This window comes from Ornithorhynchus anatinus, chromosome 14, assembly GCF_004115215.2.
Source record: "Ornithorhynchus anatinus isolate Pmale09 chromosome 14, mOrnAna1.pri.v4, whole genome shotgun sequence".
Classification (NCBI taxonomy): domain Eukaryota; kingdom Metazoa; phylum Chordata; class Mammalia; order Monotremata; family Ornithorhynchidae; genus Ornithorhynchus; species Ornithorhynchus anatinus.
Window position 1 is genome coordinate 2,531,684 of NC_041741.1, and position 13,225 is coordinate 2,544,908.

Sequence of the window (13,225 nt, forward strand, 5' to 3'; positions counted from 1 at the left end):
CCGGCTCTGCCACTTGTCGGCTGTGTGACTGTGGGCAAGTCACTTCACTTCTCTGTGCCTCAGTCACCTCATCTGTAAAATGGGGATTGACTGTGAGCCTCACGTGGGACAACCTGATTACCCTGTATCTACCCCAGCGCTTAGAAAAGTGCTCTGCACATAGTAAGCGCTTAAATACCAACAAATACAAAAAAAATACAAAGCGACTTGCCCAGGCACAGCAAGTGGTGGAGCCGGGAGTAGAGCCCGATTAGACCGTGCGCCCGTCAAACGGCAGGGACCGTCTCTATCTGTTGCCGACTTGTTCATCCCAAGCGCTTAGTACAGTGCTCTGCACATAGTAAGCGCTCAATAAATACTATTGAATGAATCCTTCTGAATCCCAGGCCCGGGCTGTAGTCACTAGGCCACACTATGTCTCTGGTTTCCCGACGAATCACGCCCATCCGTTCCGGACCCCGACTGGCCGGCCGGGATCCCGCTCGGATGTCCCGGGGGACATTTGTGACCTGGCGTGCCCGGCGGGGAGACTGTCACTAAACTTCCCACCCCCACTTTGTGCCCAACGGAATGCCAAGTTGCCCCCGGGGGGGGGGGGCCTCCGGTGGGGTCACCGTGTCGGTCGTCCAGGCAAGTGGACTTGTCGCCCCCTGATGGGCAGATGCTGGCAGAGCCCTGCCGTCTCCTGTGCCAACCCGACGCCCGCAACCTGGACTTTCGGCCCCCTCCGGCACGGATAATCGCACCGAGAGGCCGCACGGCGTAGTGGATAGAGTACAGCGCTTTGAACAGTGCTCGGCACATAGTAAGCGCTTCACAGATACCATCATTATTATTATTACAGGCCTGGGAGTCAGATGGTCATGGGTTCTAATCCCAGCTCCGCCCCTTGCCTGCTGTGTGACTTTGAGCAAGTCACTTCACTTCTCGGTGCCTGAGTTACCTCATCTGTAAAATGGGGATGAAGGCTGTGAGCCTCACGTGGGACAACCTGATTACCCTGCTTCTACCCCAGTGCTTAGAACAGTGCTCGGCCCATAGTAAGCGCTTAACAAATACCAACATTATTCTCGGTGCCTCCGTTATCCGTAAAATGGGGATGAAGATGTGAGCCTCACGTGGATCAACCTGATTACCCTGTATCTACCCCAGCGCTTAGAACAGCGCTCGGCACATAGCAAGCACTTAAACACCAACATTATTATTATATTATTCTCTGGCCCTCATTTCCCTCATCTAGAAAATGGGAAGTAAGACTGTGAGCCCCACGTGGAACAGGGAATGCGTCCAACCCAATTTGCTTGTAACCACCCCAGCGCTTAGTACAGTGCCCGGCACACATAGTAAGCGCTTGACAAATACCACTATTCTTATTAGCATCCCGTCACCCGCCCATTTCCGCAGCTGTGGGCCCGCTAGGCCACGATGCCTCCGATCGGTCGATTATTTATCAAGCACCTACGTTGTACTAAGCGCTTGGGAAGACTGTGGCACAACAGAGTTGGTAGACACGTTCCTTGCCCACAGCGAGCTAACAGTCTAGATGGGAAAAACATCATTCCATTTCCATAACTCAGACTAAAATCTTTACACCTCCCTTTTTTTCCCCTCTTTTAGAGGCTTCTTGGTTTTTTTTTTTTTTACCTTTTCTGAAGGTGTGGGACCTAAGTGTAGTGATAACAATTAATAAGTTATGCTATTTAAGCACTTACTATAAGCGCCGGAGTGGTTACAAGCAAATCGGGTTGGTCACAAGCCCTTGTCCCACCTGGGGCTCACGGTCTCAATCCCCGTTTTCCAGATGAGGTCACCGAGGCCCAGAGAAGTGAAGTGACTTGCCCAAAGTCACACAGCAGACAAGCGGCGGAGCCAGGATTAGGACCCGTGACCTTCTGACTCCGAGGCCCGGGCTCCAGCCGCGACCCCAGGCTGCTTCCCAAGTAGTAGCCTTTTTTGAGCATTAATGGGATGTAAAACCCTGTGCAGAGCCCTTGGGGAAAAGCCACAGAAAATCAATCAACGGTATTTATCGAGCATCTACTGTGTGCAAAGCAGTGTGCTAAGCTCTTGGGAGACTACAGTTTAATATAAAACAATATAAGAGGCACGTTCGCTTCCAACAGGTGATCGGGTCACTAGGTCTGTGGTAGAATCATACTTCTGCGGGTCGGGGAGTCTCTCCGTGAAAGGTCAGATTGCTTTTTTGGATTCCGGTTGAGCCGCAAGGGCTGGAATTTATGCTTAGAAATTAGCAGGAGCCCAGGGAAGCAGTAGATTGGCGCTTCCTTCGGGGTAGACGTCACTACGGTTGTTTGACTGTCCTTTTGGGAAATTGGCTCTTCTCTTTAGTCCTCTCCCAGGCGCTGACTTCAGTCCTCCACACCTAGGAGGTGCTCAATAAATCCCATCAATTAACAAATTAATTGGAGTGTGTGAAGGCGGCACCCCAGAGATCTTTCCGGGATCTTGCATCTGGGGGCGGGTTTCTTGGACTCAAAGCAGAGCTGTCAGGCGGATGGAGTCCGGGCCTGGGAGTCGGAAGGAACTGGGTTCTAATCCCGACTTCGCCGCTTGCCCGCTGGGCCTCGAGTCACTTCACTTCTCTGGGCCTCAGTTACCTCGTCTGGAAAATGGGGATTAAGACTGTGAGCCCCATGTGGGACAGGGACTGTGCCCAACCTCATTAGTTTGTACCTACCCCAGTGCTTAATACAGCGCCTGGCACGTAGTAAGCGCTTAACAATGATTAAAGGGCTCTGGGGCTGAGGGAGGGGTGAATAAAGGGTGTGGATTCACGTGCAAAACCCCTCTAGGCCGTAAACTCCCCGTGGGCAGGGAATGTGTCTGCTTACTGTTGTATGGGCCCCTCCCAGGGGCTCGGTACAGTGTCCTGCACACAGTAAGCGCTCAGTAAATACGATTGAAGTGAAAGGGCAATGCAGAAGGGAGTGGGAGAAGAGGAAACGAGGGCTGAGTTGGGAAGGCTTTTTGGAAGGGTCAGGGAGGCTAAACCTCCATCCTACATACATTTCTCACCATGGTGACGGGGCCTCTGACACTCGCCCTCCCCCCGCCCCCGAATACATCCTTGGGCAAGCCACTTCACCCCTCTGCCCCTCAGTAACCTCATCTGTAAAATGAGGATTAAGAGTGTGAGCCCTCTGTGGGACGGGGATTGACTTCCTTGCATCTCCCGCAGCACTTCGAACAGTGCTCGGCACATAATAAGCACTTAACGAGCACCCTAATTATTATTCCAATCCAGGTCTTTCCAGCGAGGTTGGCAGCCGCTCCTTCCCACCCATTAGCCTCTCTCCACCCGCCCCGAGCAGACCTGGCGGCCCTCGGCTGGAAGGCTTAGTTACCATCTCCATAAATTATAAATAAGTCACTGGTTCCGCTTCACTGTGTCCGCAGAGCCCATCAGGGGTTTAATTGTTCTCCCTAATGGGTGAGGAGGAGGAGGAGGAGGAGGAGGAACGGGGAGGGGAAGGAGATGGATGACTGTTTCCTCCCACACTTACAATCTCTTCCTGGCCCTTCCATCACCGAGCCAGCAAGAAATCTCAAATCCAGTTGCAAAGTGGGGAAAAAAAAAAAAAACCCAAATCACCCTCCATCGAATTTCATTCATTCAGTCCTATTTATTGAGCAGTTACTGTGTGCAAAGAGCTGTAAATGATCATTATGGGGATTAAGACTGTGAGCCTCATGCAGGACAGGGATTGTGTCCAACCTCTTTAGTCTGTACCTACCCCAATGCTTAATACAGTGCCTGGCACGTAGTAAGCGTTTAGCAATGATTAAAGGTCATAGATCTTGATTCTATTTATTGCTATTGTTCTTGTCTGCCCATTAACAAGCCTACAGTCTAGAGGGGGAGATAAATATGAATTAGTAATTTATAACATATAATCATTACATTTGTTAGAACTACGTAATACACGTTACTCCTTCCACTTAGACTCTGAGCCCCATGAGGGATAGGGGCCTGGTCTCATCTGATTATTCTGAATCTACCCCACCGTTTAGCACAGTGTTTTAGTGCCTGGGAGGCGTTTATTAAACACCACCGCTATTTGGGGAATAATAGTAATAAAAATTGCCAGATTTGTTTAAGCCCTTACTATATTTCAGGCACTGTATTAGGCGCCGGGGTGGCTACAAACAAATCGGGTTGGACGTAGTCCCCGTCCCACGTGGGGCTCACAGTCTCAATCCCCATTTTACAGATGAGGTAACAGGCAGACAGAAGTGAAGTGACCGGCCCCAGGTCACACAGCAGACAAGTGGCGGAGCCGGAATTAGAACCCATGACCTTCCGACGTCCAGGGCCGGGCTCTAGACACTAGAAGCCGCTTCTCAGGACAGTGAAGTGGGTGGTGAGGAGGGAGGGCAGAGAGGAGTAAGATGAAAGGCCAGGAAAGTTTGCAAAGAAGCAGGAGGGGGGTGAGTTCATTTTTTCTTTTTTACCTGACAGGTCGAGGAGGGGCAGGTTGGTCACATTTCTCCACCGGCAAACTTTAGTCCAAGACCAAAGCATTTCTTCGCGTCCTCTTTCCCCTTGCCCCCTCTTCCTGGATTTCTTGAAGTCCTCTAGACTGGAAGCTCCTTATGGGCAGGATACTCGTCTGCTAATTTTTTGTCCTCTCCCAAGCACGTACCGCAGTGCTCAGCGCAGAGTAAGCGCTCAATAAATACGATGGATGGATTGCTGTTTCCCCTCCCTCTACAGACTGGGCCCTCCTTGAGGCCAGGAATCCAGTCTATAAACTCAACGTCCTCTCCCAGGCGCTCTGAGCACAGTAGATGCTCAACCGAGGGTATCGGTGGGTCGACGTCCCCTCTCCTGGCCCCATCTCTGGTTTTCCGACCCCCTCGACCCCTGTCCACTTTCCTCTGGAAGCAGGCGGCTCGGAGACCCGAAGCGGACTCTGTGTCAGCTCTAAAACCTGCGGTCAGAGGGGATTCCTCCCTCCAGGAGCCACTGAGAGATAAGGCCCATAATCTCCACCCGCCTGAGCTTCAAAACCTTGCACAGGGCAGGAATTTGTCCCGGAGAGGAGCTTATTGGATCGCTCCCACCTGGGAGCCAGTGGGAGCTGAAGATTTAAGGCCCCCATAAGCACAAACCCACCCACCAGAGTTTCAAAACGCGGTAGAGGACAGAAGGTTGTCATGGCGATGAGCTAATTTGATCACCCCCACCTGGGAACTAACAAAGCAACGTTCAACAGCTGGGGAGTTTGCTGAAATCTCAGCAGTGTATTGCTACCAGAGAAGATTGAAGTCTAATATCCTCCGTATCCCTGGTCTACTGTCTCACCCGATAATAATAATTCATTCATTCGATCACATTTATTGAGTGCTTACTATGTGCAGGAGCACTGTATTAAGCAGTTGGGAGAGTACAACAAACACATTTCCTGCCCACCACGGCCTTACAGTCTAATGATGATGACCAGAAGAATGGCATTTGTTTAGCGTTCCGTGCCAGGCACACAGTGAGGACCTAGGTTCTAATCATTCAATCATATTTATTGAGCGCTTACTGTGTGCAAAGCCCTGTACTAAGCGTTTGAAAAGTACAATCTGGCAACAGATAGAGACGATCCCTACCCGACAACGGGCTTACAGTCTAGAAGGAGAGGAGACAAACAAGAAAACAAAGCAGAACAGGTAGACAGGCACTCCACTGCTTGTCTGCTCTATGACCTTGGGCTTGTCATTTCACTTCCCCGTGCCTCAGTTCCCTCATCTGTAAAATGGGGATTAAAACGGAGCCCCAGGTGGGACAGAGACTGTGTCCAACCAGATTTGCTTGGATCCACCCCAGCGCTTAGAACAGTGCCTGGCACGTAGAAAGCACTTATCAAGAACCACAGTTATTATCAACAAATGCCATTAAAAAACATTACAAAAAATGAAAAAACTTCCCACTACCACTGCCTGCTGCTGTTCTTGATTTTGCTCCAAATTTATCTACTCTGTTTTTATTCTAACGACATTTGTCGAGCACTTCAAGGCAGTTCTAAACCCACCCGGACCGCAGTGTAAATTTACACTTTCACACCCTTAGGAATACAGTGTGGCCTAGTGGAAAGAGCCCAGGCCTGGGCATCAGAGGACCTGGGTTCTAATCCCAGCTCTGCCACTCATTGCTGGGTGACCTTGGGCACGTCATCTCACTCCTCTGAGCCTCGGTTCCCTCATCTATAAAACGGGGATGAAGACTGTGAGCCCCGCGTGGGGCAGGGACTGTATCCAACCTAATTAGCTTGTATCCATCCCAGCACTTAGTACAGTGCCTGGCACATAGTAAGTGCTTAAATACCACTAGAAAAAATGCACATACACACCCAAAACCACCCCCAAAGACCAAGAGTTCCATCTGAATAATAAGCATCCCTTTATTTGCTGACACCATTACAAAAACCGATTACATTAGCAACAAAAAAAAGGAGTGTTTACTTGAAGTTCGAGAGAGGCAGCTATTTCCCAAAATGTTATCCAAGTAAAACAGTGTACAATGTCGGTATTAAAAGGTTAAATTGTACATCGTCATTCCCACTCGTGATCTTCTGAACCAAAGTTTCGGGAGCAAAATAAGATAAAAGATTACACGCTTGCTCTATTTTTGGGAATGTAAAGGTCTAATTACCCAAATGGCTTTTAATATAAAACTAACCTCTGAAGGTGTCTACAGAGTTGAGGGTTTTTTCTTTTTCTCTCTCTCTCTCTCTCTCTCTCTCTCTCTTTCTCCCAATTCAGTAGTCAAACGAGGATTAGAAAAGACAAAACTCTGCTCAGTGTTTCTGACAAAGTAGAAAGGGTGAAACCATAAATAAGGCTTTAATTTGGCAAAATATAATACAGTGCCTTCTGCTCTCCTCAAACTGGTGGTTCTCTGGGGCTTCACTCTGTGGAGAAAGGAGGAGACGCGGAGCTGATGAAGCCCACCGAGCCCCCCAACCTCGGGGGATCGGATATTTGGGGGAGAGGGGGCACCCCGTTTGGAACAGGTTGGGGTGGGGGGCATCAGGGGTCTTCTTCCCTAGCCCCCGGCCTGGCAGCGGATGAGGGACCGAACAGGGAACTTGACCAGGGTGGGTAGGAGACAGCCCCGAGGGGGAACTGTACTTCCCAAGCGCTTAGTCCAGTGCTCTGCACACCGTAAGCGCTCGATAATTACGATCGAATATACTGAATGAATCCCGACTTTCCCGGACTCTCCAGAGCGCTCGGCGTAGTGCTCTGCATGTAGAAAATGCTCGATAGATACCACTGGTTGATGGAGCTCCTTAGGGGTCTCCTCTTGGCTCAGCTAGAGGAGGGCAAGAAAGCCCTGCGGCAGGGGCAGGAATGTTCCAGGTTCCCCCCCTGCTGAGGGCAGGGAATTGTCTTTTTATTGTCGCACTGTCCTCTCCCAAGCGCTTAACGCAGCGCTCTGCACACAATAAATACAACTGAATGAAGGAAGGAATGAATCAATGTGGTGGGAGTCCGGAGGGATCCTGGATTGGACTAATGGCCGGGTCTGGAGCCCCAGGGGGGAGTCCGGGACAGACGCTTGGACATCGGTCGGTCAGTAGATGGTATTTATTGAGCGTTTACTGTGGGCAGGAGCACTGTAGTAAGCACTTGGGAGAGTTCAGTCTAACAATGACCGGGCCACAGAGAAGCAGCTCGGCCTAGTGGGTAGAGCACGGGCCTTGGGTTCTAATCTAATCTCGCCTGCTGTCGCTTCACGTCACTTTGCTTCCCTGCGCCTCAGTTCCCTCATCTGTCACAAATGGGGATGAAGACTGGGAGCCCCATGTGGGACAGGGACCGGGCCCCGCCTGACTACCGTGGATCTACCCCGGCGCTTAGAAAAGCGCTAGGCACGTAGCAAGCGCTTAACAAATACTGTAGTTATCACGCATCCCCTGCCACAACGAGCTGGCAGCCTGTCCATCCCTGCTCCCGTCGGCTGGGCTCTCTCGGGGAAGGGCCGGGGGGCCGCCGGGTCCACGGGATGACCGGGAGATGCCCACGTGACCCGGCGAGGTGGCTGGGGCAGAGGGGGAGGCCGGAGCCCGTCCAGGTTGGCGAGAGACGGGATGCCCGAGGGGTCGGGGAGGCGGGGGATAGGGGAGGCTCCGGATGCCGGATGGCGTGAGGCGGGCACGGGACTCGAGGGGCGGGGAGTCTTCGCTCTCCACCTCGCCGGGGGGGTCTCGTCTTACCTATGATCTGGTAGTGTTCTCTTTCCTTCGTGAGTTGCTGGTTCACGGCTTGGAGCAGCTGCTGAAGTTGTCTGACGGACTGGTTGAGGCTAACTGACATCGTCTCCTTCTCTGTCGCCTCCTGAGGGCACAGAAGCCCGGCCCGCCCCACCCCGGATGAGACTCCTTTACGACTCAGTCGGTGGCGTTTATCGAGCGCTCACTGTGTGCGGGGCCCTGGACTAAGCGCTTGGGGGAAGCAAGTGCCACAGAGTTGGTAATAATAATAATAATGAATGATGGTATTTGTTAAGCGCTTACTCTGTCCCAAGCACTGTTCTAAGGGTTGGGGGAGATACAGGGAAGCAGCGTGGCTCAGTGGAAAGAGCCCGGCCTTGGGAGTCAGAGGTCATGGGTTCTATTCCCGGCTCCGCTGTGTGACTTTGGGCAAGTCATTTCACTTCTCTGGGCCTCAGTTACCTCATCTGTAAAATGGGGATTAAGAGTGTGAGCCCCATATGGGACGGGGGGCTGTGTCCAACCCGATTAACTTGTATCTACCCCAGTACTTAGAAAAGTGCTTGGTACCTAGTAAGCGCTTAATAAGTACCATAATTATTATTATTAGGCATCCTGCACACCCCAGTACTAAAGTACTAAAACTCAAGTACAAACCCTCTTTCCTTCTCCCTCCATACTGTGAGCTCGTTGCGGGCAGGGAATGTGTCTACCGACTGGTATATTGTCCTCTCCCAAGCGCTTAGTACAGTGGTCTGCACATAGTAAGCGCTCAATAAATACCATCGATTGATATCTGTCTCCCCGCTTGATTGTAAGCTCTTCAGGGGTAAGGATAGTGTCTGTGAATAAGCTCATTGCGGGCAGGGAACGTTTCTACCGACTCTGTTGCACTGAACTCTCCTAAGCGTTCAGTCTGGTGTTTTGCCCACAGTAAGCACTCAATAAATACCACTGATCGATTCATTGATTACTGTCTCCACCGTCTCTGTTACATCTATCATCTACTACATCTCTAGACTGTCACTGAAGGAAAGGAATGCGTCCGTTTATTGTTCTAGCGTCCTCTCCCAAGCGCTTAATACAATGCTCTGCCCACGGAAAGCGCTCAATTATCACGAGTGATGAAGAGCGTACCCTGCCCGGGGCTCCGTGCACGGTGGACGCTCCGTACGCACCACCGACAGAAGGGCCGACTGGCTACTCACCACTTCCGGGGCGACGTCGCTGTTTTCGATGACGCTGGTGTCTCCGGCTGCTTTGACTATCTTCGACTGAATAAGATCCAGGGACTGCTGGGCCTGGAACCACGTCAGATCCGGTCAGAGGGAGAAAATCGTCCCTATCAAAGAGCCTTTCTTGGGCTCGACGCTGAGCCTCACCCCCTCTAGACCGGAAGCTGGTCGTGGGCAGGGAATGTGACTGCTCTATTGTTCTACTGTCCTCTCCCAAGCGCTTAGTACAGTGCCCTGCTCCTGGTAAACACTCAAAAAATACGACTGACTGTAAGCTCCCTCTCGACTGTAAGCTCGCTGTGGGCAGGGAATGCGTCTGATCTATTGCACTCTCCCAAGTGCTTAGAACAGTGCTCTGCACACGGTAAGCACTCCATAAATATGCTTGACTGACTGCAAGCCCCCTCCAGACTGTAAGCCCCTTCTAGTGCCCGGGCTGATGATCCATCCCAGCGTTTAGTACAGTGCTTGGCAAATAGTTAGCACTTAAATACCACTCATCAAATAGGGACGACGTGTGGTCCCAGATAGTGGGTGTCCTCCATCTCCTCCTCCCCTCTTCCTCCTCTCCCTTTCTTTTCCCCTCCTCCTCCTCTTCCTCTTCTCCTCCTTTCTTCCATCTTCCTCCCCCTGCCATAATAAACCATCAGTCCCCACACCAGAGCGGGACAACCCCCTGCCAGCTTTTCCCGGCCCCGACATCCGCAGTAAGAATCTACTTGGTTCTGGGGTCAGGGGCCCCGGCCGGCAGAAAGCGGACCCCCATCCGGGAGAGCCTCTCACCTTATACAAGTCGCCGGCTACCTTCTGTCGCTCGCTCTGCTCAATTTTCAGCTTCAAAAGGGTCTCGTTGAGTTGGGTTTTGAGCTGGAAAAAAACAAGGGACAAGGCCGGGCCGCCGTTGAGCGAGCCCTCCCTCCTCCCGGACTGAAGGGGGAGAGGGAAAGGAAAAGGGAGAGACGGAGGGAGGAGGCGAACCATTCCGACACCCGGCAGAGGGCTGACAGCTCGTTGTGGGCAGGAAGGTGCAGAGGAGCCAAGGAGAAAGCTTCGGAAAAGGAGCTGGCCTAGGCCCGGGGCAGGAAACCAACCCTTGGCGTGAGTCACAACCCTGAGGAGCTGAAAAGGGCCTTCTCGCCGGCTGCCTGGGGGACTGGAGTGGCTAAGTGGGTACAGCCCGGGCCCGGGAGTCAGAAAGTCACGGGTTCTAATCCTGGCTCCGCAACTTGTCGGCTGTGGGACCTAGGGCAAGTCGCTTCACTTCTCTGGGTCTCAGTTACCTCATCTATAAAGTGGGGATTGAGACTCAGAGCCCCATGTGGGACAGGGACTGTGACCGATCTGATTTACTTGTATCCACCCCTGCGCTTAGTACAGTGCTTGGCACATAGTATGCTCTTTATAAATACTATAATTATTTTTATTATTATTTCCTTAAATAGGTGTGTTCAGGACTCAAACAGACCCCACCGGGGGCTTAATTAACCCGTGGGGAGGCTGGGCCTTGGCCACATTAGGCAGTGAGACACCGATCACGAATGCCTTGGGTCTCAACAACCGTTGGCTGAAAGTGGAGGCTTCTCTGAGGCCCTCCTGGGGCAGGCCCAGGAAAGACCGAATTCAATTTGAAATAATAATAATGATAATAATTATGGTATTTGTTAAGCTAAGCTTACTATGTGCCGAGCACTGTTCTAAGCGCTGGGGTAGATACAAGGTAATCAGGTCGCCCCACGTGGGGCTCACAGTCTTAATCCCATTTTACAGATGACGTAGCCGGATAGGATTTCCTCACGACGGCTAGCGTGGCTCACGGGCACCAACTTGTTGCGGATAGTGTGTGGCCAGGCTTTCGAGAGCCAACAGGCCGCAGGGCCGCCATTCTGCTCTTTCCTCAGCCCCGAATGCAAACTCTCCGGGTGTGCCAGAGGGCCGGGCTGAGCTCAGCCGGGAGTCCAGCCGTCGCCCCCGGAAGGAGCGTGGCCTAGTGGAAAGAGCCCGGGCCTTGGAGTCAGAGGATGTGGGTTCCAATCCCGGCTCTACCACTTGTCTGCTGTGTGACCGTGAGAGAGTCATCTCACTTCTCTGAGCCTCAGGCCCCTCATCTCTACAGTGGGGATGAAGCCTGTGAGGTCCAGGAGGGACAGGAATTGCTTTGCTGGTATCCACCCTAGCGCTTAGAAAAGTGCTTGGCACATAGTAAGCACTTACCAAATACTGCAATTATTATTATTATTATTAGGAAGCTGGAGCCGTTGGTGGACGACAGAGGACGGAGGCAGCGTGGCCTAGTGGAGACAGTCAACGGGCCAGGGGGCTGCCATTTTGATCTTTCCTCAGGCCCGACTGCGAACTCCACGGGTCTGCCAGAAGCTGGCCCTGATAGTGGAAGACAGAAGCAGCATGGCCTAATGGAAAGAGCACGGCTCTGCGAGTCAAAAGGACCCGGGTTCTAATCCCGGCTCTGACCTTGGGCGAGTCACTTTGTTTCTCCGGGCCTCGGTGTCCTCAACTGTAAAATGGAGATTCAATTCCTGTTTGTCCTCCTGCTGAGACTGTGAGCCCCATGCAGGACAGGGACTGTGTTCGCCCTATTTCGGCTGTAACTATCCCAGGGCTTAGAACAGTGTAGGCCACAGGTTAAGCGCTTATCAAATATCATTTAAAAAAAAACCTCTGGAACAATTTGGGGACTGTCGAACCCAGGACAAGCTGCACATCTGACACGCGTGTGCTCGCTGACAGGCCGACGCACAGAAAATTCCTCCGGCACACATTTTCATGGAGCCGCCAGGGTGGCCAGCTGGGTTTTGCTCCACTCTTACGGGAACTTTTTAAAAACATTAAAAATGAAACCTCAAAGTGGAGAAGACTCCTTTGACAGTTCTGGAAAGAGCCTTAAAGCATCAGACATGCCGTTGTTAGGAGCTAAGAAAAGAGAAGTCATTTTTTTTTTTTTTAAGGGCCCGTCCGGATATTTAGAAAATGATTGTTTTAACAAAGAGGCGAAGCTGAAGAAGTTAGTGGAAAGGAAGGATTCCGGGTAATTTCTCCACCTAGCGATACGAGTGTATTCAGGGCCTGTTTCAGACCCAGTGGAGAATAAGCTTCTTACCAAATTTAGCTCTTCATTTTGTCTTACGGCTTCAGAATATGAATCGTCAAGTTTTTTCTGCAATTCAGTCAACAGATCTTTCAGCTGAAATGAAGTTTAGAGTTTCAGATTGGTCTCCTTATGATGCCTCGTCTTGCTTCTGCTTACTTATCGGGGTCAGCTCCACAAAACTCCTCACCTCTTCTACTGAGATGTTTTATCGATCTCACCAGAAAATTAATTTCCCAAGGGAGCGAGCGGAGGAGGATTTAGGTCTATTTACCTCTCTGACTTCCGAAACGTAGGTAGACCGTTCTATTTCTGCCTTCTCTAGTTCTGTTTCCAAGTGTTCTCTCTCTCTTTTGAGCTAGATGGGTGCAGGGGGAGGAAGAGAGAATAAAACAAACAAAAAACAAATGGTAAGTACATTCCATTTGGAAAGGAGGTTACCCAATCCCTCCCATTTTATTTTGAAAAAGTCACAATTCCCACTGCTAGATTGGGGGGGGAGAGAATAAAACAAACAAACAAAAAACAAATGGTAAATACATTCCACTTGGAAAGGAGGTTACCCAATCCCATTTTATTTTGAAAAAGTCACAATTCCCACATGTCGATTTCTCTCTCTCATCTCCAAAACTACCCAAGTAACCCACTGGCCTCGGGTCAGA

General features: G+C 51.2%; 1 protein-coding gene across 13 annotated transcripts in view; it reads right to left on the reverse strand.

Moving 5' to 3' along the window:
- Positions 1-6,392: 6,392 nt before the first annotated feature.
- The window catches only part of KTN1 (kinectin 1), a 61,411-nt gene continuing 54,578 nt past the window's right edge, over positions 6,393-13,225 (reverse strand). For 7 of the 13 annotated variants that reach the window (XM_029079343.2, XM_029079342.2, XM_029079347.2 and 4 more), the window contains 6 exons: positions 12,838-12,921; positions 12,576-12,659; positions 10,244-10,327; positions 9,434-9,526; positions 8,229-8,349; positions 6,393-6,920 (listed from right to left, as the gene is read on the reverse strand). In XM_029079343.2, coding sequence (XP_028935176.1) covers positions 6,916-6,920; positions 8,229-8,349; positions 9,434-9,526; positions 10,244-10,327; positions 12,576-12,659; positions 12,838-12,921 — 471 coding nt within the window. In that variant the 3' untranslated portion in view covers positions 6,393-6,915. The remainder of the gene's footprint in view (positions 6,921-8,228; positions 8,350-9,433; positions 9,527-10,243; positions 10,328-12,575; positions 12,660-12,837; positions 12,922-13,225) is intronic. The other 6 variants (XM_029079346.2, XM_029079344.2, XM_039914078.1 and 3 more) reach the window with 1 other exon arrangement.